Raw genomic sequence first — 22,727 nt, forward strand, 5'->3', positions numbered from 1 at the left:
CATCAGCAACAAGCAAGCAGGCAAGACTTGCTGCAATGAAATAAAGCTGCATTGAATGTGTGTAAGCTCAGACATAATTACCTTAATCCTCAGCCAGTATGAGTTTTAGAGCCAGCTAACTTAATTGCTTATTCAGTTTCTGTTTGTTGTGCAGTGATCTCGAAAAAAAATCAACAATAAGCAGTCTCTCTGCTCCGCTCAAGATCAAGCTTCATTTAGCACCCAGAAAAATGTGTGAAATTCTATCGTCAATAATTTTCTTTCCCTGCTCTAGGCATTGCTTTTTGCAAAGCAAGACAGTGAGAGGCAGCACACACATTTGTTACAAATCTCTCCAGGGAGTGGTAGAGATAGAAAGGTGCGTTATCTTGAGGAAAAAAAAAAAAAAAAAAGAAGAAGTTTTCAATGGGAACATCCAGTGATCAGCATGTAATATTTTGGGCTGCTAAATCCACACTCACCCTCTGCCCCTCACCACCTCAGTTCAAAACAGAGACAAATCCTCCTACGCTGAGGAATTTAAACTTTTGCAGGGGGCAAAAGCTCAAGGCATTTGCATCATTCTGGTCTACTTACAACCTCCAGAGCAGGCTTTAAGGAGGATTTGGTGATATCACAGACGTGATAAAGTCTGCTCAAGTTGCCTTCTCACCAACCATTTGAATTGATACAGCCACTGTAATAAAAGGAGATGACTGTCCACGAGGGAACAGTACCTCCAGGGCATATGCGATACCTGCATGGGCCACCTGGCTTTTTTGGGCCTCCTTTACAGCCATAGATGACAGCATTTTTTATTTGCTTTGAAGTATTGCCTGTTTGACTGTTGGTTATTTACTACCTTCCTACCAGATTTTAAACAAATGCAATTGACCCTTTTGTAGCCAGGCACTGGAACACAGAGTCTCTCAGTCTGCTGTTGATATTGCTGGTGTCTGTCCAAAGGAGAGTCAGTGATGCATGTTTCTACGGTAGGAAATTCCAAACAGAATTTGCCCCATTGCTTCATGAATAACTGATTTTTCCCTCTAGTGATTTTCTATGGGCACTTTTTGCTATATTTGGTTAGCTACAAAGCCTCTCCAGCAGTGGCACAAGTACAGCTGATTTGAGGTGGTTTTTCCCTCTCACTACAAGACATGAGCATTTACACCATCATATTTGATATTTGTACTTTCATTTAAAACAAATGTGCTTCTTATGCCCCACTGTATCCCCCTTCCTCTCTCCTCAGCCTCACTTCCAGACAAGTATTCCTCAAGACTTGATGCTCATGGAGTGGAGTGACTGGAAGTAATGGCCTAGAGCAGTGATGCTGCGAGCAGATACTGAAGCAATTTCCTTAGTAACTCTGGCAGCATTTTGCAGTGCTGTCCTGCAATACATCTCAAATCTTGTCCAGTTCTGTATTTTTTGTTTCCTGTTCTTTTTTTGTTGTTGTTGGGTTTTTTGGGGGTTTTTGTTTTTTTGGTTTTTTTGTTTTATATCTCTACGTATCTTTTAGTAGAGGGATGCTTTACATAGGACTTCCCATGCCTAGTGTCAGGAGAAGCCTTCTTTCATCCCAGAATGAGAGAAAGAAAAATAGCACCTTGAAAAACACAGTAGCTGTCTGTGATCCAAGGATCCTGCAGGCCTAGTCTTGAAACATTGCCCTCTTAACTGGGTAGGTAATCACCTCTCATATTGTCCATCTCCTAACTTATTGCACAAAATATGCACTATTTGCCTTCCCAGGATAGGATTTGGATCTCCCAGTACAGTATCTCTGTTTTGAAAATGAGTATGAAACGAGGGATTAATCATACAGGGAAGGATAGATAGAAGGTGAGGGAATTATTTTTGGCCTAAAGAAGCCCCTAAAGATTAGCTACAAAGGTCTCATTATACTCTTCTGTATGAAGCCATTGATGATAAATGTGGATGTACAGGACCAGTTTAATCCCTAATAAATCAGAGCATCCACACCAACGGCCCTGAATCTCCACCCATCTTTGACACAGAGTAACCAAATTAGAAAATAAAAAATAGCTAAAGAGGTCTGCACCCTTGGGTAACATGACAGTGTCCTGTCACTCACATTTGATCATATAACCCAACAAAACAGCAGACCTTGTTGCAGTCACATAACCTCATGAAGGTCCCAGGATTAGGATGCACCCCTTGCATTGTTTTATATATGACACAGTCACTTATCTAAGATTACAAAACACATCAGAGCATAGAAGTCAGGACTGGAGCATCTGGCCTCTCAGATTCAGTTTACCAACATGGTTTGGCCAACTTTCTGGTGAAAAGGGTTGGAAAGTTTCATTGTTGGTCTGGCCCCTCTCTTTCCTTTTCTTCCCCCACTAAATACATAGAAAAGCAAATGCAGTCATATACCCATCCCCATCAGACAGATGTCTCCTAACGTATAAAATACATTGGCTTGTTACAGGCTGATTTTCATTCAGTGCAGCTGAGTCAGGCCCAAGTGTGTTTTAATTGTGAGAAGTCTTCATATATAGACAGCAGTGCTGGTTCAGCTGCCAGGGCAGTGTAGCTCGAGAACCAGGCATTGATGCTCTTGGAGGAGATACTGGGAGCTGCTTGTGGAAATCAGAGTTGCTCAGGGAAAGAAAAGTCAGGATACTTTCCCTGTCAGTGATGATGTTCACTCCCTATGCAGATTTTCTCTATGGTGTTCTGCACCACTGAGCCTTACAAAAATATCGCACTTATGACAAGCACCATATTGCTTCTTGCATCAAGATTAAAAAATACTCCACTGGGTAAGCAAAATGTTACACTGTCAGTGAAAGGAATACTTCTCAAATCCCTTCTGTTACCCTGGGTGTCAGTGAGACTGTGAATATTGCTACAGTCTGCCTCTGTGAGAAAAAACAGCTGCCGGATTATACCCAGAAACAATAAATGCCCCAGGTATGAAGTAAAAACAGCTCCAGCCAGTACAAGTTTGTTTGCCAAGTGATAGTATCTGCAGTGTTGGTTGTAGCAATTAAGTCTGCTGAAACATGAAAACAAACACATCCCTCCACCACCTCCAGTTCTCTGCAGCAGTGTTTTCATAAGTTAAAGGGGAATGTTCTTTGGTTGTTGCTTCTTGGAAGCATATTAAACCTCACAATCTAGGCTTTAAATCACTTTCTAATAGAATGAGACCTAATGGGGAGAGGGCAGATGGGACAGATTATTCCACTTGTATTTTCCCATGAAGCTTCTGACACAGGCTACTGTTGGAAGTTAGATAGTAGATTAGTTTGACCTCAGGTCTCATTCAGTACGGTAGCTCTTACACTGTTAAACTCTATAAAGTACACTGCTATCAAATTGCTTTTTACAGCTCTGTCTGGCCCCCTCCTCTTGATGATGTGTGTGGGAAGCCAAGCAAAACGTTCCATTAGTGTTTAGAAAGAGAATTTGAGATATATTTTTCAGTTGATGTTGTAGGATTTATGACTTGTATAGTGCAGAAATTACTTTACTGGACTGGAATCATGTTTTGTATTAATGAATTACCAGGATATGAGTCAGCCTTGGAATAGTTTGAGCAGGAAGGTAGCATTCTTCCACAAACAATAATCTGTTGATAAATTTTGCTGAAAGCTGTAATTCAATAGGAATTGTTTTTAAAGAGAATCAGAGAAAGACTATATGTGTATATCTATTCTCCACTACAGCACATTAATGCCATATTACTGCGCTCAAGCGTTCAGTCACACTGATTATGGCCAGATAGTCTTTACCCTGAGTGCTAAACAGAATTGCAATAAAATGACAGCCCTACCCCAAATATTCAAGAGTTTCATTTTTCTGTGCTTGCATCTACACTCCTGTGCCTTTCAAAAGTGCCCTAGTTTGTTTATTTTCTTCTAATAAGAATAAGAGCCTAACCTATTGAAACAAAGGGGTGTGATTTTTCTCATATTAGCTGTGTTACAAACCACTACTCTTCATTCTGGTAGCTTGGAGATGAGGCCTTAGTTAGGACAGGTGAAATAAAACCTAAAATCTAAGCTCAAATACTGAGCCTATGGAATTGAGGAGTGTCTTCTGGGGCTTTGCTGGGTGGAGGATTTTTGAGGCACATTTGCAAATCATGGTGTTGGTGTTTTCAGAGGGAGACCTGCTGGGATTCTGTGGAGGCCAGCCTTTCTGGGCAGGGTTTTTTAGCAAGCCTTTGAGGCAGAGCCAGAGAACAGCAATTCTTGTGTATATTCGGTGATCCCTGGACTTCAGCAAGAGCTTGAAGCAAGCTGGGAATGCACAGGTCCACGGGAAGTGAAGGGAATTGTTGCATTTGAGTTCACAGCTGAAAACTGAAACTGTGTTGTACTTGCTCTTTCGGCACCATCAAATAACACCAGGCTATAATTTCACCCAGACTAGTCCCTTGTTCTTCAAGAAGTCTCACTAGCAGCTCCTACTAAAGGGTGATAGAGACAACACCTTAGCAACCTGAATAGTTTTCTCTTTTCAAAAATATGGCTAAAAATCAAACGTATTGCAGGATAGAGGGAATATTCCTTCCTTGATATGAAGGGTAAAACCTTTATTGCTTATGTTCTCTTCAAGCTGTTAAGCTGCTCTTACAGAGTTGCTCTGTAAATAGTGGCTTGAGCAGAGTGCAGACTAGTAAACATATTTATATTTGTAGGAAAACAAATAAAACTGCCTGAAATTTCTTTTAATGTGCTTCTCTTGATATCTGGCTTTTCCTAACCCAAGCTCTTGACGTAGTAGTGCAGTTTATTCCTATAATAGCAGTAGATAACTCAGCTTGCCTTTGCCTTGGGAAATAATTGATAATGGAAAATTATACATTTGCTTATAAAATCCTGGCAATGTCTTGATAAAAGTAGTTATTTTCTTTTAAAAAAACATTGGAAAAGCATTGACTTTAATTGCATTTTAGATTGTCCTAGCAGAACAATGGTAAGAGGATAAAAGTAATGGGAGCCAAAGCCAATTGCCTCCTGCTGGGTTTCTGAGATTAACAGAGGAACCTGAGCACAACAAAGCCCTCAAGTAATGGAGAGGGGTGGGGAAGAGCTGGGACAGGAAAGCATAGGCCCAAGAGCAAGGGTAATGTCTGACAAGTCTAAGCATTAGCACAACTTCTCCAATTTCGAGATGTTCCTCGCACAGAAAATTAGGCTTTTGCCTTTCTGGTCACAGTCTCTCTTTCACCTCACGTCACAGCAGATTCAGCCCTCAGAGCCTGGAGGAGCTTGTGTTGAGGGGAAGTGGTTGTGTCCGACTGTCACAGAGAGTGATACAAGTTGGCTCAAGAGGATCTTTATTTTCATACCATAAATACTTCTGTTTCAAAATCTTATGTCAAAGACAATCTGTACCTAATGTGAGGAAGCTGTAAAGCAAATAAATTCAGTGTCCGAGATGTGTTGAGGATGGCGGTCCCCACTTCTGCCAGGCAATGCATTTGTTCTCACAAGTGCACCTTTCACACAAAGCAATGAAGATGCAGCTGCACACATTGGTCCCTGAAATGCTCATACATTGAAAAGATCTGTTATCCAAGGGCTACACATGCTTGATGCTCGCAGTGCTACAGCTTCATTGGTGCTAACATACATAACAGCTTTAACTTTAACAAAAATGCCACTGGCTGTTGCTGCACTTGGCATTCTCCAGGCTAAGCATGCAGGGGGTACAGTTTTAAATCAGGCTCATTTATCACAGCTTTCTTGACCTTTCTCTGATTTACCATTGCTGAAAAGTTGAAAATGTACTTGGACTTTCTTTGGCCTTCCACAAAGCACTTTCATCCCTTCCTGATGCAATCATGGGAAGATTTTCTAGCTCCTGTGATCTGACAAAATTCTTAGCTTAACTCATTTCCTATTGATTTTAAAAGTAATAGGTAATAAAAATGAATAATACCGTTAAGTGTACTTAGGCATTTTTATACTATTAGCTTTGGTTGTTAGAAGATAATGGTGCTTTATTCAGGTTCAGATCCCTAAAGTGTATTTTTATATGTTTTAAAAATCATTTGGAAATCCTCTTAAAAATTATTATTCACAAGGATAGCAGTAAGGAGAAAAAACAGGATGAGAGAACTGCCATGAGCTTAGTTAAGTGTGATGTGCTCAACAGAGAAAACCAGTACCAATTTGAAATCTTCCCTTCCGAGTGCCTTTATAGAACACCTCCCTAGGCTCACTTTGTGCCTGTGACCTTGAACAGACTTGCTAATTTTATACTATTGTGTCTAGTTATTAGTAGGATTTTCCCATATTCCATAAGAGACCAGGCAAACTTTCTTACCTGCAAAAAAAACCCCCACCTTTCTTTTTTTAACTCCTCTATTTGAAAGTATCTGCAGAGCTGTCCCTGGTGACCAGCATTGGTTTTCTCATTCTCTCTGATAGGACAGCTGACCAAATTCAGAATTGAGCTCAGATGAAGAATCAGAGGAAGAGGGGAGCTTGGCTTGGCACTTGAGGCCAGGCACCTTTTCCTCCTCAGCAGTCACATGGCAAAAAGTTGACACTGCTGTTCCCCAACTCTGGATTCAGACTGAGATTTGGCAAGTAGTTTTGCTCAACCATGTTTAAAATATTAGAAGAAATTATTATTTGCCAGAATTGAATTTATCAGGTAATCCTCTACCATTGTTCTGTTTTAAGTTTGGTGCTGCCCCCGAAAATAGCAGATGATAGGGTCCTCCATGCTGCTGCAGGGAAACATGTCAGAAATCTTTTCGTTGTCCAACAGCAGAGAAATAATAATGTAATAATAATGGTGGTGATAATGATGATGTATTTCATTATAGAAAGAGCCTTGGTCCAAATCCCACCACCTACAGTCAAAGAAACCCCCAAAGACCCCAAAGTTGGCTGCCAATTTTTATCTGGCTGAAATTGCCAGATTCTGCAGTTTCCGCCCAAAAGCATAAACCTTCCTACCCTTGGGCAAAGCTCTTGGTGATCCAAAAGCAAGCAAATTCATGGCTGATGCAAGAGGCAGAACAAAGCCTTAGTGCCTGGGAGCAGACTTGGCTCCGCAGTGCTGACAGGAAGAGGAATGTGTGGTGGTCACTCAGCTTGGCACACGTGTTAAGGGGAACACACACATGTGTTAAGGGAATAGGTTTTTACTGCAGTGAGATGTTGTTCCACAGCCCCATTTCTGCAGACTCAGAGGAAGTCCTGAGGGAAGCTTGTGGAGGAAAAGGAGCTTGTGGATTCTGTGTGGAAGAAAAATTAAATATGGAATTTCTGAAAGAAACTGAAAAGAGAGGGGAAAGTTAATTTGTTGCTACGTGAGATCGCATAAAGCTCCCTTGGAAGAGTTCCTAAAGAAAAGATTGTGTTTACTGTGGAGAAGGAGCAAAGAATCTAGGCCTACAATTTTATTGCCAAGTCTCGGTTTTTAACCTGCTTTCCTTTTGTTTTCAAACCCCAGAGATAGCACAGTGGTTCACAGAAAGTGCAACTGGTCTCTTTTGATAAGGTCTGATAGCAGAGATAAAGGAAACAAGCTGCCATTTGCCTTTAAAGACCTTCCCAAATGTACTGTCTTGTTCTTCCTAAAAGCAGTTCCCTTTGCTTTAACGTCTAGGTAAATAATGGGAAACCAGTTGCTGTGATGTTAATGGGGGTGATGAGTTTGCTGGGTGAAGAGTGCTCCCCTTGGTCCTTAGCATCAAAGAAGGATCTGCCTGCTGAAGTTCCTCTAACACTGAAGGGGCCAATGAAAGATTGCTGTCTTTTGAACTGAGGTGAATTCACAGGAATTAGTGGAGGCAGCCAGCCAGCCCAAGGGAACTGCTTAGTTGGAATCATTCCTGCTCTATTGAGTGTAACCTCAGGCCCAAGAAAATAATGTGAGAAATCTAAAAGGAGATACCTGCTTATTCCTGAAAGGATCAGGTATGCATTGCACTTTCTAAGATAAATTATTCAGCCTTTACAAAATTCCGCAGTTAAAAAGGATCATACCAATTTGAACTCTGAAAGTTAAACTGATGGAGAAGATTAAGGGATCTGTTCAGGAAAACACCTAGACAGTCCCTTCTGGGACAGGGATGCTTTTGGAGTTTACCAAGCAAAATGCTGGAGGCTGCTTAAGTACAGGAGGTTGGACTAAATGAGTATTTAATGTTGGCATTAAATATCCTCATTCTGTCAAAATAAACATCCAGTTTCTGGATTATGTCTTGAAAGATATTATTCAATTTCAGACATGTAGCAGAAGTGTGAGAACACACAGCAAAAGGAGAAGTCAGTGAAGTCCAGATATTCCTTAGAGCAAAATGAGAGCATCTAAATTGGTCAGACCAAAATAATAAGCAACAGAGACAGCTGTGGCTCCCTAAACTGCACTTGCACCAGAGCTATATGAATACCAGAGTGTTCATAGTGCATTTGGTACTGTATGAAGACAGAGAAAGATGTGGCCTGTCCTAAGAGTAACAGCCCCAGGAGCAGAGATAGGGAGTTATTGGACTTGCGGTGGGTACAGATAAGCTGGGAGAAAGATGAAAGCAAGCTGTTTCCAGGATTTCAATATACTGAATAAAAACATACAGACAGGATCCTGAGGCTGTGAGAATTAGGTAGATTATAAACATTTGTCTTTAGTACAGCTTTATACTGTGTGCCTATTCCTGAAGCTGAGTAGCAGTCACTTCGTCATGTACTGCTAAATCCTTGAAATACCCCCTCAGTGGGATGCTTATATAATAAGTCACAGGTTTCTAATTATTTATTGCCTCTGTCTCAAACATATATTGCAGGTTTCTTTTGCTGCTTATATACATTTATTTGTTTTACTACTTCTTTGCATTCTAACGAATCATCTCTAATAAAAAGCACATTTCCTTGTGAACAGAATCAATTTCCTTCAGAAGTCTTTCAGTCCCTGATTAGTGGGTTACATTTGGTCTTCACTAATCACATACTTAACTGTGAGCAATAAAGTTCTTAAATAAATAAATGCTTTGGTCCAAGTCAACATTAGTCATAATGGACAGTTTCCCCCTCAAATTTCTGAAATACAAGATGAGCCTGTGCTACCTGGGCACTCAACTTCCCATTAAAAGTTACAGCAATTAATGCCAGATCTGTTTCTTTTCTGCAGGTCATTAGGTATGTTATTAACAATTAAGTCTCAGCAGCAAGATGACTTGATTGCAGCTCAGTAGTGCAGTGGGAAGTCTAAATGGGTATGGGTTTTCAATTACTTTTAAAGGCCTGGGGTTATGGCTGGTTTTTCCCCCTTTGTGTTAGCCTGCTCCAGAAGCACTCAGTGGGAAGGTAATGAAGTAGAAGATTTGTACATTACTACATCTTTCCCTGCTTCCTTTTCGTTGGTTTTATTATTGTAGGCTTTGAAACTTAAGGAGAAGTTAGCTGTAAGCCATTCCTCCTGGTCAGGGTTGGCCATGTGTTAGAGAGCTACGTTCTCACGTGGAGGATGCATTTTTACTAACTGCGAACAGGGCTAAGTCACTGTGGATCAAAAAACCTGAGATGTGGTGGAAACCCCATCACACGGCTGCTGTAGCAAAACAATGCCTTCCCAGCATGGAATTTAAACCACCTTTTGTTGGGGAACATAGCTTGAATCATGACTCCCTATGGTCCAGCAACCACTCAGATTAAGATATGTGGTTTCCCTTAATGTCTGTCAAATATTGTTGGAAACCGGGCTGGCTCGGCTGTGAGGTGAACAACATTACATGGGTGGTATCAGTTCCCCGCAGAAATTGGAGGTGGGGGGAGGAGAAGACAGAATAGAACTTTCAGCCAAAATACATACAAAAAAAGCATTAGTGTTTATTTTAAAAACATCATGTAACACTTCTTTAGAGTTTCTATGTATGTGTGCTTAATGAATGAGAACAAGGAAAGGCTCTGTTTCTCAGAGGAGCCGATAACTTGGAAGCTGAGAAAGGTGAACACAAAACATTCTGACTAACTTTGAGTTTGGCTTGTGTGCCTGGCCTGGGGTGCTCCATACTGAGTCGGCATTTGGCTTGGGGGTTAAAAATAAACCAGGGCTGTGTGAGATGGAGAAGACAGAGCTACATCTTGTGGGCCTTTGCATGAGGAGAATATGGCCTTGTTATAGGAGATAACCCCAGCGCCCTGAGAGTGGCTCTGCTGTGCCCACTGCACTGGGAGACTGGGGCCACTGCTCCCAGCCCGGGGCTCAACCCCCTCCAATGCCTGAATCTGAAACCCACAGATTTCGTTGCTGTGGATATTCTTCATAGCAGCCTGGGCAGAAGGTTTGAGGTAGATAAAAATCTTTGCTGCCATAACCAAGGTATGCCTAAGCTTACAGGGAGGATTGGGACTGTATGGACTCAAAGCTGTAATTGCACTTTAAAGTATTGCTGTAATATCAAAAATGACAATTTTTGGCTGATGTACCAGCATTCATGGTGTCATCAGTCACTCCTACTGATGAAGAAGTTGATAGTAGAGATAGATATTTCCTTTTATTTTTATTGTACATTCCATTTCTAAATAAAAAATACTTTTCTGTTTTACTTCTATTTGAAATAGTACATGTAAATTTAATTCATCTATTTGGCAAATACGCAGTAATCTAGTGCATGTTTCATGTCTCACCTCACATACAAATACAAATATAAGATGGGTTCTTTGCTTACGGTGTCCAGAATCTTCACAGTCTCCCCTCTGTTCCCCATGCCTGTTATAGCTTTTGTTGATTGTCTTTGAGCCACTCCTGTCTTGTTCTCTGTAGCACAAATAGCACCACCAAATAACACTGATCTCTCCTTGCCACTTTTATTTTCAGATCAGGTGAAAAATGCTCCAGGGTTAAGACTAAATTCTTATGCAGTTACGATATATGACCTGTGTTTTGGAAGAATGCTTCCAGTTTCATAAATTGACCTGGCTACTTAATCTATGTCTCAGGGAAAAGCTGTTGAGATGACCATTACTTTTCTCTAAACAATTTCTTCACTTATTCTTACATTATTAGTTGTAACAAAATGTAACAATTCTATTGTAACATTAGAATGTAAACATTAGGTTGTAACAAACTTACATTAAGGAAAACAGAGACGGGAAGTCTTCATTTTTGAAGCAGATTTTTAATGGGAAATTGGGCATTGACTTCTTCAGTTCTATAACCACAACCCTCAAATTGCACCTCTGTGCAAGTGTGTTTTGCACATGTACATTCTGTCAGGGAGTCACAGCAGTTCCTGCATCAGTTTGCAGTCCTAAAACATCTCTAAATCCAGCAGGATTCACCAGTTTCACCTCTGTATGTCTGGTGCTGAGCTGCTTGCTTGTAATGCTGATGCTTTTTTGAAAATGTCTTGCTTTACACTTTGATTTCCTGATCATTGGTACCTTTTAACCACTCTGAAATTTATTTTAGACTGATGACAATCAGGAGTACAGGGTACTGTGTCTGAGGGCTGGAAACAGAGTACAGAAAGGAGCCTTTCACTTCAGAGCTGCTGGTCAGAATCCAGCTCGGGTTCAGGCTTAGCAAAACTCTCTGCTGTGTGATGGCTCCTGGGTGCCCTGCACTCCACATCCACAAATGAGTCAGTGTCCACATCACACAAACCTCAGAACAATTGGTGCTACTGTAATTGGGAGTCTAGTGGCAGCACCAGTGGAAAGAGCAGGGACTTGAATGAGCATGGAAAATGAGCTGCTTTATTCCCTGCTCCCTCAGGTCACCTTTGAGACACATCTGTTTGAGGAAACTTAGAAGAAATTTGATCTCTGGTAGCTCCCTTCTGGAGATAGAGGAATTTACTTTACAGTACTGACAATCTGACACCCACTAAAAAACTTTACATTCAAGAAAAATAAAGATCATTATGGGATCATTTAACATGGGAAAGCCTGAACTTAAAAAAAAAAAAAAAAAAAAAAAAAAAAAAAAAAGCTACATATTATTGAAAAATCAATAAAATCCAATTGCTGACTTGAAATAATAGGAACCTAGCCAAACTAATATTATCAAGCATGGCCACCACTGCCAAAAATTGCTTCCCTCAAAACCCCAGGGAAATCCTGCTCTTTTATTAAACCATTGAGCAATCTCTTCCAGTTGATTCCCTTCTAGGGAAAAAATAAGGAGTGCTTTCTCTGTTCAAACATTCTCTTTGGAGGTGAGAACATGGATTGCTGGAAGAGATATTTGACTTTATTCAGCCTGAGATGATGCCTTGATGTCATGGAAACAGGCTGGAAGGAGAGCTGTCAGTAGCACAGGACACCATAAAGAGAAGTCTGGCACTGCCAGCATGCCCATGAATCCATGGTGGAGCTTGGAAGGGACCTTTGGAGGTCACCTGCTCCAACCTCTGAATTTGGCACTTCCACTGGGTCTGCTGTGGAGTAGGGAGCTCCTTTCTTAAGATTTTATATGTGTCATTAGTATTCCTAAAAAAAAACAGCAGGAAACTAATCATGTGCTACCAGCAGTGAATTTAGCCCCATAGTCCCTGCAAGCTTCAAACAGCTCAGCTGTGAAGACACCTCTTAATATACTGAAATGACACAGTCACCTATGCTGATTGTAGTGGTGAATGTGGCATGAATTTTTGGCTAAGTGAAAGTTTAAAAAATATGTTTGATGTCAGATAAGTGCATTAGCAGATCCGGAATGTTCAGAGACAGCTTGGACTACATGTGAATTTATGCCAAATGCACCCAAATATTGAGTACAAACTTCAACCTTAAGCTGAAGTTTTACAGCACATTTCCTCAAAACATTTTGACTCTTCATCCTCAAACAACTTTAAATCATTTTGAGAGAATCTCAGACCCAGGAAGTTAATTTATAAGTATTTATTTTGAGGTGTGGGAGGGGGAAAATTCAGAGCAACACAATACAAAACTGTTTGTGTGTTTGAGTGTGTACATGGGGGTGGGGGCGAGACTGTAACCTGCCACGTCTCTGCTTTTGTAATTTTTGACTTCTCTTCGGTACATGAGGCTACCAGCTTTTGTAGTGTTGCCTGTACAGAGGAGGCAGGGTTTAGATGCCCACGTTTGTTCCCTATTGTTGTGATAAAGCAGGATTTGAAACCCGGGGCTGTGAAGGTCAAATTCCCAACTCCGTGGTATCTTGTGAGATACACCTGTGTCATGAGGGTGGTGGGAAATAAGTACATCCTTCCAGGCTAAATATGGAGAGGTGTTGTGAAGCACCACAGAGGTGTGAGGGCCAGCTTCCAAGTTCCTGGGAGCCCAGGGATGACAGCATCCAGAGCACAGATTTCAGAGTGCTCTGAAACAAACACAAAACAGAGAGGATTTCAGCATCCTGTATCACACCACTGGCTTCTTGTAATGAAGAGTATGTGGTGCATATTTTTGCCTTTTCTATGACAAGTGCTGAATTCCTCAGGGGGCTGGTGATTGTGCAGACAGGGCTCTGCAGAAAGCTGGGTCCCTCCCTGCCCTCCTCAGGCAGGAGCAGCCGAGGCTGAGGCTCAGCCAGGGGAACCTGCGCGGGGGCTTCCCTTGTTCCAGCAGCCAGAGCAGGATGCTGAATTCAGCAGACTGAATTTCTGAGAGCAGCAGCAGGAAGGGGGATGAGGGGTTTAAAGGGTGAAAAAGCTACGGAGTAGAAATGCTTTTGGCCATCCTGAGTGCCAGTTACTTGGCAAGCAGTGGTCACGTCATCAGGCAGACTGTTCTTCCACAGGCAAATGGGGAAGTGCATCCTCCTTAATGTGAAGAAAAATAAGACATATATTGAGCCACACAAGGTGCTGCATGTGAAAGCAGTGCATAAACACAATGGACTAAACTAGTGCAGGATGAGATCTCTGTTGAGCAATAGAAAATTGGTTTTGAAAAAGAGACTCCCAAGGTAAGTCAGAGGCCAGAAAATGAGCTGCTTTTGTAAATTTCTTGTAATTCCACATAGCAAATGAGGTTACACATGAATGAAACTATGATGTATGATTTGGCTTCTTAAGCGTTAAAAGTCCTTTAAACTATGGCTGCCGTGTTCATTCCCAAATGATTTCACTTTGTGTATTTATTTAGAGAAAGCTGAAACAGCTTGCCATTTATGTGTATTCAAAAGCTGCACATTTCCAAGACCATAAAGGAACCCTTAAAAAGAAATTACTTTCAGAACTCAAATGATGATATTTTAAAATGGATAAAAAATGCATTAAAAATTAAATAGATGTAAGAAAGAGAAAAATCTCAGTTGTCATATTTTTGTGACTTGATCATAGAAAGTGATTGTGATGCACACATAAAACTGGATAGCACAGATTTCTGTTCATCATGTTTATTTCATTTTGTTTTACGCATTTGCCTGAACAGTTGCTTCCCACATTGTGAAATAGCTTTTGTGTAAATGTTTTGAAACATTTAAAGTTGGAGGTCATATAAAATACAGCTCTTTGTGTCATTCTAAATTTGTGCATAAACTCTCACACAGATTTGGGGTTGTGTACACGTACAGGAAATCTTAATTTTATAGTTCTGGAAGGTAAGTATTTGCATTTATAGTAACAGAATGAGACTTATAATGTTTCATTAAATGTCAAACTGTGTAAATAATACTTGGATATAGGAATTGGGTAGAATACCCTGAAGTAGGGTGAGTTTTCAATTTTTTTAAAACACCAACAGCTTTCCAAGAATTTACAATATGAACGTCTAAGTTACATTTTGTAATGGTGTTGTTCAGGTTTTGTTCTTAAAAAGTAGCTCTAGAAAGGGTGGAAACTGTCATAGGACTACTGTTCCATTCATTTATAACTCAGGAACATTGGAGGAATGAAATTTGTTGAAATGACCACTTTCAAATAATGTCATTGCATTCAATTTTCTGACCTATTATAAGCAGAAAAATTAATCACTGAAGATAATTTATTTTTTAAAAAACCCAATAAAATTAATTCAAAAGTGTTATTTTGCACAGATTGCTGTTTAAGGTATCTTTAATGTTTTCAGCAAGTCCATTTTGTCAGGACTGCTGTCAAATTAATCTCCACAGCACCTGCTCAGCAAAGCCTTTGTACTATCCTGGAAGCAAGTGCTCTTGGTTGTTTTGGGTTGGTTTTTTTTTTTTCATGGCCTGCTGGATGGAAGAAGTGTGTAAGCCAGGGTTTCATATTGCTGAGCAGTGATAATTAGAGATGCCTGACTTCTTTTAAGGGGAAGAGGTCATATTTCCTTGAGTTTGGTACAATATGGGCTTTGGACTAATATTTTCTGTGCTAGGTGCAGCCTGTTCATTCCTTATGCTGGCTTATTCTCTGGTAGTGTTTTGCTTAACCTCTGCAAGTGTGTAGTATAGTCTTGTAAGGCAGAGCAGAAGTCTGGGAGCAACCCCCAGTCCTGGTGGGCAAGATGTCAGCATATTGGTCAGTGGAAGAGGGAATTGTTTGATTCAACCTAAACCTTTTTTGCATTGTACCACTAACTTCCCCAGAAACTCTGTACTCGCCTAGCCCTGCTGGGTCACTGTGATCAGAAGTTAAAGGTTGCCATCTAATGGGGAACGTACATAATACAATCTTCCTCGGGTTTTACCACATTATCTCTCTTCTTGTCCTTCTTCATGTACCTGTAAGTATTTTCTTTACAAGGCACTAGAGGAATGAGAATGATATTTCTTTCAGATTTTACGTGGGTTGGTAAATGATACTTTATCAGTAACAAGATGTTGCAACGCAGTGAGAAAATCCAGTCATTCAGTGTAACCTGATTAAATCTAATTTCCTAATGCTTTTTCTATTAATTCAGATATAGATGAGTGTTCCTTTGAACGGACCTGTGACCACACCTGTATCAACTACCCTGGAAGCTTTGAGTGTCTCTGCCACAAAGGCTACACCTTGTACGGACTGACGCACTGTGGAGGTTTGGAAACTGAGTTTTGCTTCTATGTGTGTTTGTTTGCTTTGTGAACTATTTACAGAGCCACACATTCTTTTAGATTAAGGTTTTATAGCTCAAAATGATAAAGACATAACATCAAAATAAAGTATCATGAGCTGGATGTGACTATAATTTCAGTATCTCAAATTTGCTGAAGCATTCCCAAGAGAAAAACACAAGTAAAAACCAATGTCCCACCATTTTTTGATCATAACTTCCACAGGAGTGAGGTTACTCACAGCTGTAGGGAGGCTTCAGATGATAGGCAACAAAGAGAATAGGGGAAAGATGTCCATTTCGCAAGGTTTATGTATTTTGGCTCTGTTGGCATTTACCAGTCTGTGACATAATCTGGCTGTGAAATGCTTAACAGAAGGCTGTGGTGGATCTTCTTCCCATTTTCTGGGCACCTGCTTTCAACCTTTTTGAATGTTTGACTGGAAAGAATTGGTGCTGTAATGTTTCATTATCGAGGAGAGGGGTATTTTTGAAGTGCAGCATTACCACGATGACGAAATTAGAGGTTCAGCTGATGTAGCAGAAACAGATGCTGGCCCCTCACTTCTGACGGCTGAGTTCATCTGATTTTGTAATGTCAGCATGAGATACTGTTAATGGTATCCCTGTATGGCTTCTTTTTTGGGAGAAAGGTGTAGGAGGTGTATGCTGGTCTCTGTTTTATGGAGAAGTATCGCATGAATTCATGGTAAGAGTAGGGGCAGGCAGGAAGTGAATAAGAGTCCATCTAAGGAAGCAATTTGGGAACAAACTCCTTTGAACGCAGTTGTGAAAGCAAATTCAGAGTCCAAAAGTTTTTGGGACCTGTGTTATGTGAGGTGTGGAGAGACTGATCTTCAGTTTCATTGTTAATTCCTTGATGACTTAATGTACTCATTTAGGGAAAGCCTCAAAGTTTGGGGTTCTGCCTCAGTCTTTAAATACCCTTCAGTCTCAGTTCAGCTTCAGTCTTTTCAGTAAGACTCAAGAAGGACTAAAACTCTAACTGGAAATACTCAATGCTGAACTTAGAGCAAAAACTTGATCAGATCCAAACCTGCATTTTTCTATTATGAGCAGATACAAAATCACAACTCTGAATTCAGACTTGTCCAGGCCGCAAGTTTTTCCTCTTAGGCCTGTCATTAATTTTAGTCCTTGCATGCTTAATTTTGAGGTCTACCTGTGAGCCAGAGCAGTAGCAATTCTGTGTATCTCCTATTGATTCGATGTCATTTAAGCTCAATAAATAAATAAATGTTCTTTCTGGTGGTGGGAAGAGAGGAGATGAGAGATTGACCTTGTCGACACGAGTATATGAACGCTGAAAGCATGGATTAAAAAAGAAGGAATTCATACTGGCTAAATACTTTTCTAATGTACCAAAAGTTGAAAGATTTTCTGGAATATTAGTAATAACATATACAATAATTTCTTCACTTTCTTGCAAGCTTTACCTTTTATTTTCATTCAAGGAGTAGAAGTCTCAACTACACTTCAACTGCTTAGTTTCTTTCAAAAGCATCATTTCCTCCTTCACCTGAACTTCTAAAAGAAACTCTGGGAATCACTGTAGAGAATTTATCTCCTTGTTTTACAGAAGTGATGTAATCTTACAGAGGTTTATGCCATTTTTCTATATAATGCATTATTGTCCAGATGCTGCAGAGACTTTGGAGCATGTTTCGTATCTTGTGAGTACTTCCAAGAATTTCAGTGTAACTGGTCCTGGCAAGTAAACTGTATCAAATGCTGTACAGTTTAAGGACAAAGACATGCAATGTGCACTGAAGTTGTTTGGCACTGTCTGTCTATATACATGTTTATATGGACTCAAGTGTAAAAGATACAGTAGAAATAGGTTTCTTTGTGCACGTCATATCTTAATGCCCAGTTATATCTATGTACACATGATTAAGACTCTTCACAACTTTAAATGTGTTTTCAGATATTGATGAATGCAGCATCAGCAATGGTAGCTGTGATTTTGGGTGTCTTAATACCATGGGGAGCTATGAGTGTATCTGCCCACCTGGAAAGAAACTGCATTGGAATAAAAAGGACTGCGTTGGTAAGTGTGAAGTGTGACTCAGAGGTGACTGTGGTGAGGCCCCCGTTCTCCAGGAGGGTGCAAAAGCCCGTGGTTTTGTTCGAGAAAGGCTGCATTTTCAGGATCTAGATCCCCAAATTAATTTTATAAACTCAGATGACACCTGGTCCTGTGGAGCTCCATGGGCTAGGATACAACTGTAGTTTGATTAGTGAATGAACAATATGTTGGATTTTATTTGTGTGGAATGTTTTTTTAAGTTTGTGAGTCCATTCACAGAAATCTAAGTGTTATTATTATCTTAAGTACTTTATACTTTTGTCCTTAATTAGCCCTCTTCCCATCTCTGTAATGGCAGCTATAACTCTTACCTCTAACACTAATTTAGAATATTCAAAATATTTAACTTTTTACAAGTAGGACATGGTAGGACATAACACCTACATTCACAGAACCATACCCCACTTTTTCAAGTTATCTCTAAAGGTGTCCTGCTTCATATAAAATACTGACACTAGCTGTGTCAAAAGTATTAATCACAATGAGCACAAATCCTGAGACCAGAAAAAATTTGGCACTTGCTGCTAGTGCCACTTTGTGGCAGACCTGAATTTCTGTATCCTTTAAATAGATTGCTTCTTTTTCTGAGTATTATTTGAAGTACAGCAAATCTTGGCCATGGCTACAGCCAAAGTGTTTTCTGGGATATTTTAATTCTGGTTTTTCATTTTTAATGAGAATGGCATACCTGGGGATTTTCATGGCCAAATTTTTTAACCACAAATAACTTCTCATAGGCACATTTGGGGATGATGCCTAATACCTAACTGGGAGCAAGACAGAAGAAAAAGGGAGATCTCCCTTCAGGGAATCTCTGCACATACAGAGAGAAAGCACTGCTTAATCTGGAGTAGAGAGCACTGCACTGGCCTCATGTGATCATGCAGTTGTGGCATTTTTTACGTGGATACAGCAGTATGGAAAGCACTTTATCACCAAGGTGGGGTGGGGAGTGAGAGTCTCGTGCTGAATTCCAGCCTCTGCCTCTATGTTCTTCCTAAGCACAATTAAGTGCTTCACTTTCCTGCTTATTTGTCTGTCTCTTATCTTCCCTGCTATCTAGAAAACTAAGCATCGTGACAGCAAGAAATAACAAGTGCAAGAATGGCACTGTGGTTTTAATTATCCACTAGGTCTCCCTTGCCATATACCAGTTATTCATCTGGAAAGCATTTTGTAAGTTAGCTGCTGGGACTAAAATTTTTGGAGATCTGGTATGAAGTTAGACTACTTGTGCTAGATTCCCTGTCAGCCTAAGAATGTTGGTAAGAGGCTGTATTGAAAATATTTTTCTGGTTGTAAATTTCTCCTCATTATTTATAATGCTCAGCTGGAAGATGGAAATAGAACACCCTTGTCTATTGATACACACTCTAATATTTGGTGACTTCAGAGAGGCTTAAAGTGAGCATCACCTCCCTGCTGATCGCCTGCCTTTATTGCCAACATTTTTGAGAGGAAACTATATTCTAAACTGTTACAAAAGCACAGTAAAAAGTGGAAGAATTATATTTAGTGGTCCTGAATGCCACGTGATTTGGAGACATTTGCAGTAACAAAACCTTCTTTTGCTCAGCAATGGCACTTTGTGCTTTGTTGCCTCCTCAGTCCAAGGAAATATTTTCTTTAAAGACATCACCAGAGCAACATAGAAGACTTAGGAGGGAGATAAGTGGAGGATAATTATTCCCATATCTGAGATGCGAACAGCAGGCATGTTTATGGGACTTGTATATATTTATATTTAATGACCAGTGAGACCAGGAATACAAACCAGCTGGAGGCTACTGGGACTCCTCCTCTGCACTCAAGCCAAGTCAGGCAACACTCATTCCAGCTACTGCTTTGGAACTGCTTGGTTTCATGATGGCTTGACTGGGCTTTTCCGAAGCCCTGGTAGACCCAAACCAGTCTAGCTGCTACAGCTCTGGTGTCAGAAGCAACCCCTGCCTCAGTGTGGTCTGCTGGCAAGTTAACAGATAGGAAAAATGACATTTAAAGTACCACAGTCAGCAGTGAGAAAAACAAATGTCAGCCAAACCTGTCTTGTAAGGTGAGCAGATTTGGAAGAAGTAGCAGGAAACAGTTGGAGAAAAATCATGTACCTGAAACAGCATTTCTATGGGGCTGAAGCAAGAACTGCCCAAAGCCACCTGGCTAGATTTAAGTAGCTGCTGCAGCGTGAAAAAACTGCTTGAAGAGGTGCCCAGCTGCACTTGGTCAGCAGTCAGTGCAGAGGGGAACCCTCTGGGGAAAGGAGGGAAGCAGTGAGGCTTGTGATGGCATTTGCCAGCTGCAGCCAAGAATGAACCTTGTCATTTATGGGGGAAAAGATCTACTTAAGTAATTCTTCAATCCAAAAAGATGGCAAATTAAAATGAATGCAGGTTTATGATTATCGGTGTCATGCCATCTTCTCAGGATGAAGCACAGAGACTGCTCCAACAATTAACAACTTCATGTGTTTTCAGTGAAACACAAGCACTACCTTACCCAAGTATGAAGAGTCACTTGTGAGACCTGCAGGGTGCTCTGTCTTCATCCTGCCATGAAGCCAAGAGGAGAAGCTGGATTTTTCCTTCACATGAGCTGCAGTGTACCTCCTGCTCTAGGCACTGATGAGAAATGGCTCTGTGATCTCTGTGGGTGTCACAGGGTCCCTTCTAGCACTGTTTGGGGCATTTCAGCAGTGTCTGAAAGGGCCAGCAGGACTATCCATCTCCATCCTAGCATCTCCTGCCTCACCTCTGCCTGGCTGGGAAGTCTTCTAGCTCCAGAAGCTAGAGCATGGAGCTAAAGTTAAAAAGTCAGTGGGAGTTAGAGAACAAAAAATGCAATTTTAGTGGTCATCTAAGTAAACAGACCATTGTGCACAGTGTGTAGTTGGTCTGTAATATCAGAGAGCTGTGCCTCCAAATCAGAGAAAGGACATCTCAGGTGATTAGTGTTACCTGTGGCTTCAGAGATCAAGATGTGCACACAGAATTGTGTTTGTAGCAAAGATCCCCAAGTGGAGGACAGGAGAGAAAGACTGATCTAGAGTTTAGGTCTGAAAATGTGAAGAAGTTTCATTTTCAAGTACAAGCTCAACATCCCAGTCCAGATGCTCTCCCTTAATATGTGCTTGTTTCAGGAATACTTCTGTCATTCTGTTTTTTGACACTTCCTGCCTTTTCTCGCCGTTGTATCCAAGTGAGCACACAAGGTTCTGGGTCAGGCAGTGCCTGATTGTTTTACATTTATTTATCTTGTTCTCCTCAGAGATGGTGAAATGTCTCCCAAATGCCAAACCAGCTCCCAAGGCTCAGCTAGTGTGCAGTAAAACAGGAGGCATAGAGAGCTGCTTCCTGTCATGCCCATCCAATACTCTTTTTGTTCCAGGTTTGTATAAAGTATTTGTCCTCTTATGTCTAGGATGTGACTTGTTGACTCTTCTCTGTTAATGTATTCATGATTCTTGCATTCATTTTTTGTTATGGACAACAGTAGATGAGCAAAACTTCATTATAACTTAAATCAAGAAGAGCTGATTGTCAACTGCACATGAGAAGTTTGGTCCTTCATTGTTTAATTTGAGATGTCAGTTGCGAGAGTGGAAAAATTCTAACAAAAAGTTTGTATTAAAAAGTAACAGGAATTCACTGAAATCAACTGTTCATTCTTGCCCTCCCTTTTGTCACAGCAATTCAATATATACCTTTTTTTTTTATGCACAATCCTGGATAAGGTGGATGTGTCTCTCAGTCCAGCTGAGTATTATTTATCACAAATTGGGCATTTTGTTCCCCTCCCTCCTTTTTTTTTTATCATTTGCTACTTGTAGTTTTCATCTTCACAGTTTCGCAGGGAAGGAGGCAGGGATTGCTGCTGCTTTTTAACAGATGTTCTGGCACAGGACTATTTTTGGGTGTCTACTTTTCACATTTAGTCTTGGCATTATATACAGTTGAGCTAACATTTTATTCACATTTTATTTTCAGTTTAGTAGAGATTACTAGAACTGTGCATTTCTGTAATTTGTAAGCACCAGGACACAGTTTTATCTCTGTAATATGTAGACACTGTTGTGGTTGTAAGTATACCATCTCTATTTCTGCCAGTAAGTTCTGTTGGAGCCTGAAGCTACAATTATTATGAAAGTACATGGTTTATTTTCTAAATTACAGGGATGATCAAAGCAGAAGGACCTTGCCATGGACAAACACAAAATGTTTTAAACTTGTGCACAGCTAACCTTCTGCCAAATCACTTATGAAATGTATCATTTCAGTGCTGGAAGAAACAAACCTTGTAGTCAACACGGTAAAGTGTTAAAGCATTTAGCAAAGTCTTTCAGCCACTTAAAATCCAAGTTCAGCTCTTAAAGTGTCTCTTTAGCAACATGGAGAAGTTTAAGCATCGAGCATGTGCTGTGTGAGGCTGCTGCCCGTGTGCTGACTGTGTTCTGTCCCCCAGACTCGGAGAACAGCTACACACTGAGCTGCGGTGTCCCCATGCAGCACGGCAAGGCGCAGCCCAGGCGCAACTCCACCCTGCCCAGCTGCTCAGGTGGGTGCTGCCCTGCTTGCCCCCCTTCTCCTGAGCCCAGGGAGGGAGGGAATGGACCTCGGGGCATTGCAGGACATCAGGTTGTTCGTTTAGTAAGCCAAGGGTTAAGGTGTTGCCTAACAACAAAAGGGAAAACCTTGCCACAGAGTTAAAGTGGTAAGATAAAAACGTAATTCTTGCAATAA

At 40.7% G+C, this 22,727-nt stretch overlaps 1 protein-coding gene across 1 annotated transcript in view; it reads left to right on the top strand.

Moving 5' to 3' along the window:
- SCUBE1 (signal peptide, CUB domain and EGF like domain containing 1) overlaps positions 1 to 22,727 on the top strand; it is a 188,239-nt gene that overhangs the window by 146,517 nt on the left and 18,995 nt on the right. Inside the window, exons 10-13 of the mRNA XM_066183682.1 lie at positions 15,753 to 15,869; positions 17,833 to 17,955; positions 21,256 to 21,375; positions 22,450 to 22,542. Coding sequence (XP_066039779.1) covers positions 15,753 to 15,869; positions 17,833 to 17,955; positions 21,256 to 21,375; positions 22,450 to 22,542 — 453 coding nt within the window. The remainder of the gene's footprint in view (positions 1 to 15,752; positions 15,870 to 17,832; positions 17,956 to 21,255; positions 21,376 to 22,449; positions 22,543 to 22,727) is intronic.

This window comes from Chamaea fasciata, unplaced genomic scaffold (genome assembly GCF_029207755.1).
Source record: "Chamaea fasciata isolate MVZ Bird 193981 ecotype frontalis unplaced genomic scaffold, bChaFas1.0.hap1 SCAF_5, whole genome shotgun sequence".
In the NCBI taxonomy this organism is placed as follows: domain Eukaryota; kingdom Metazoa; phylum Chordata; class Aves; order Passeriformes; family Sylviidae; genus Chamaea; species Chamaea fasciata.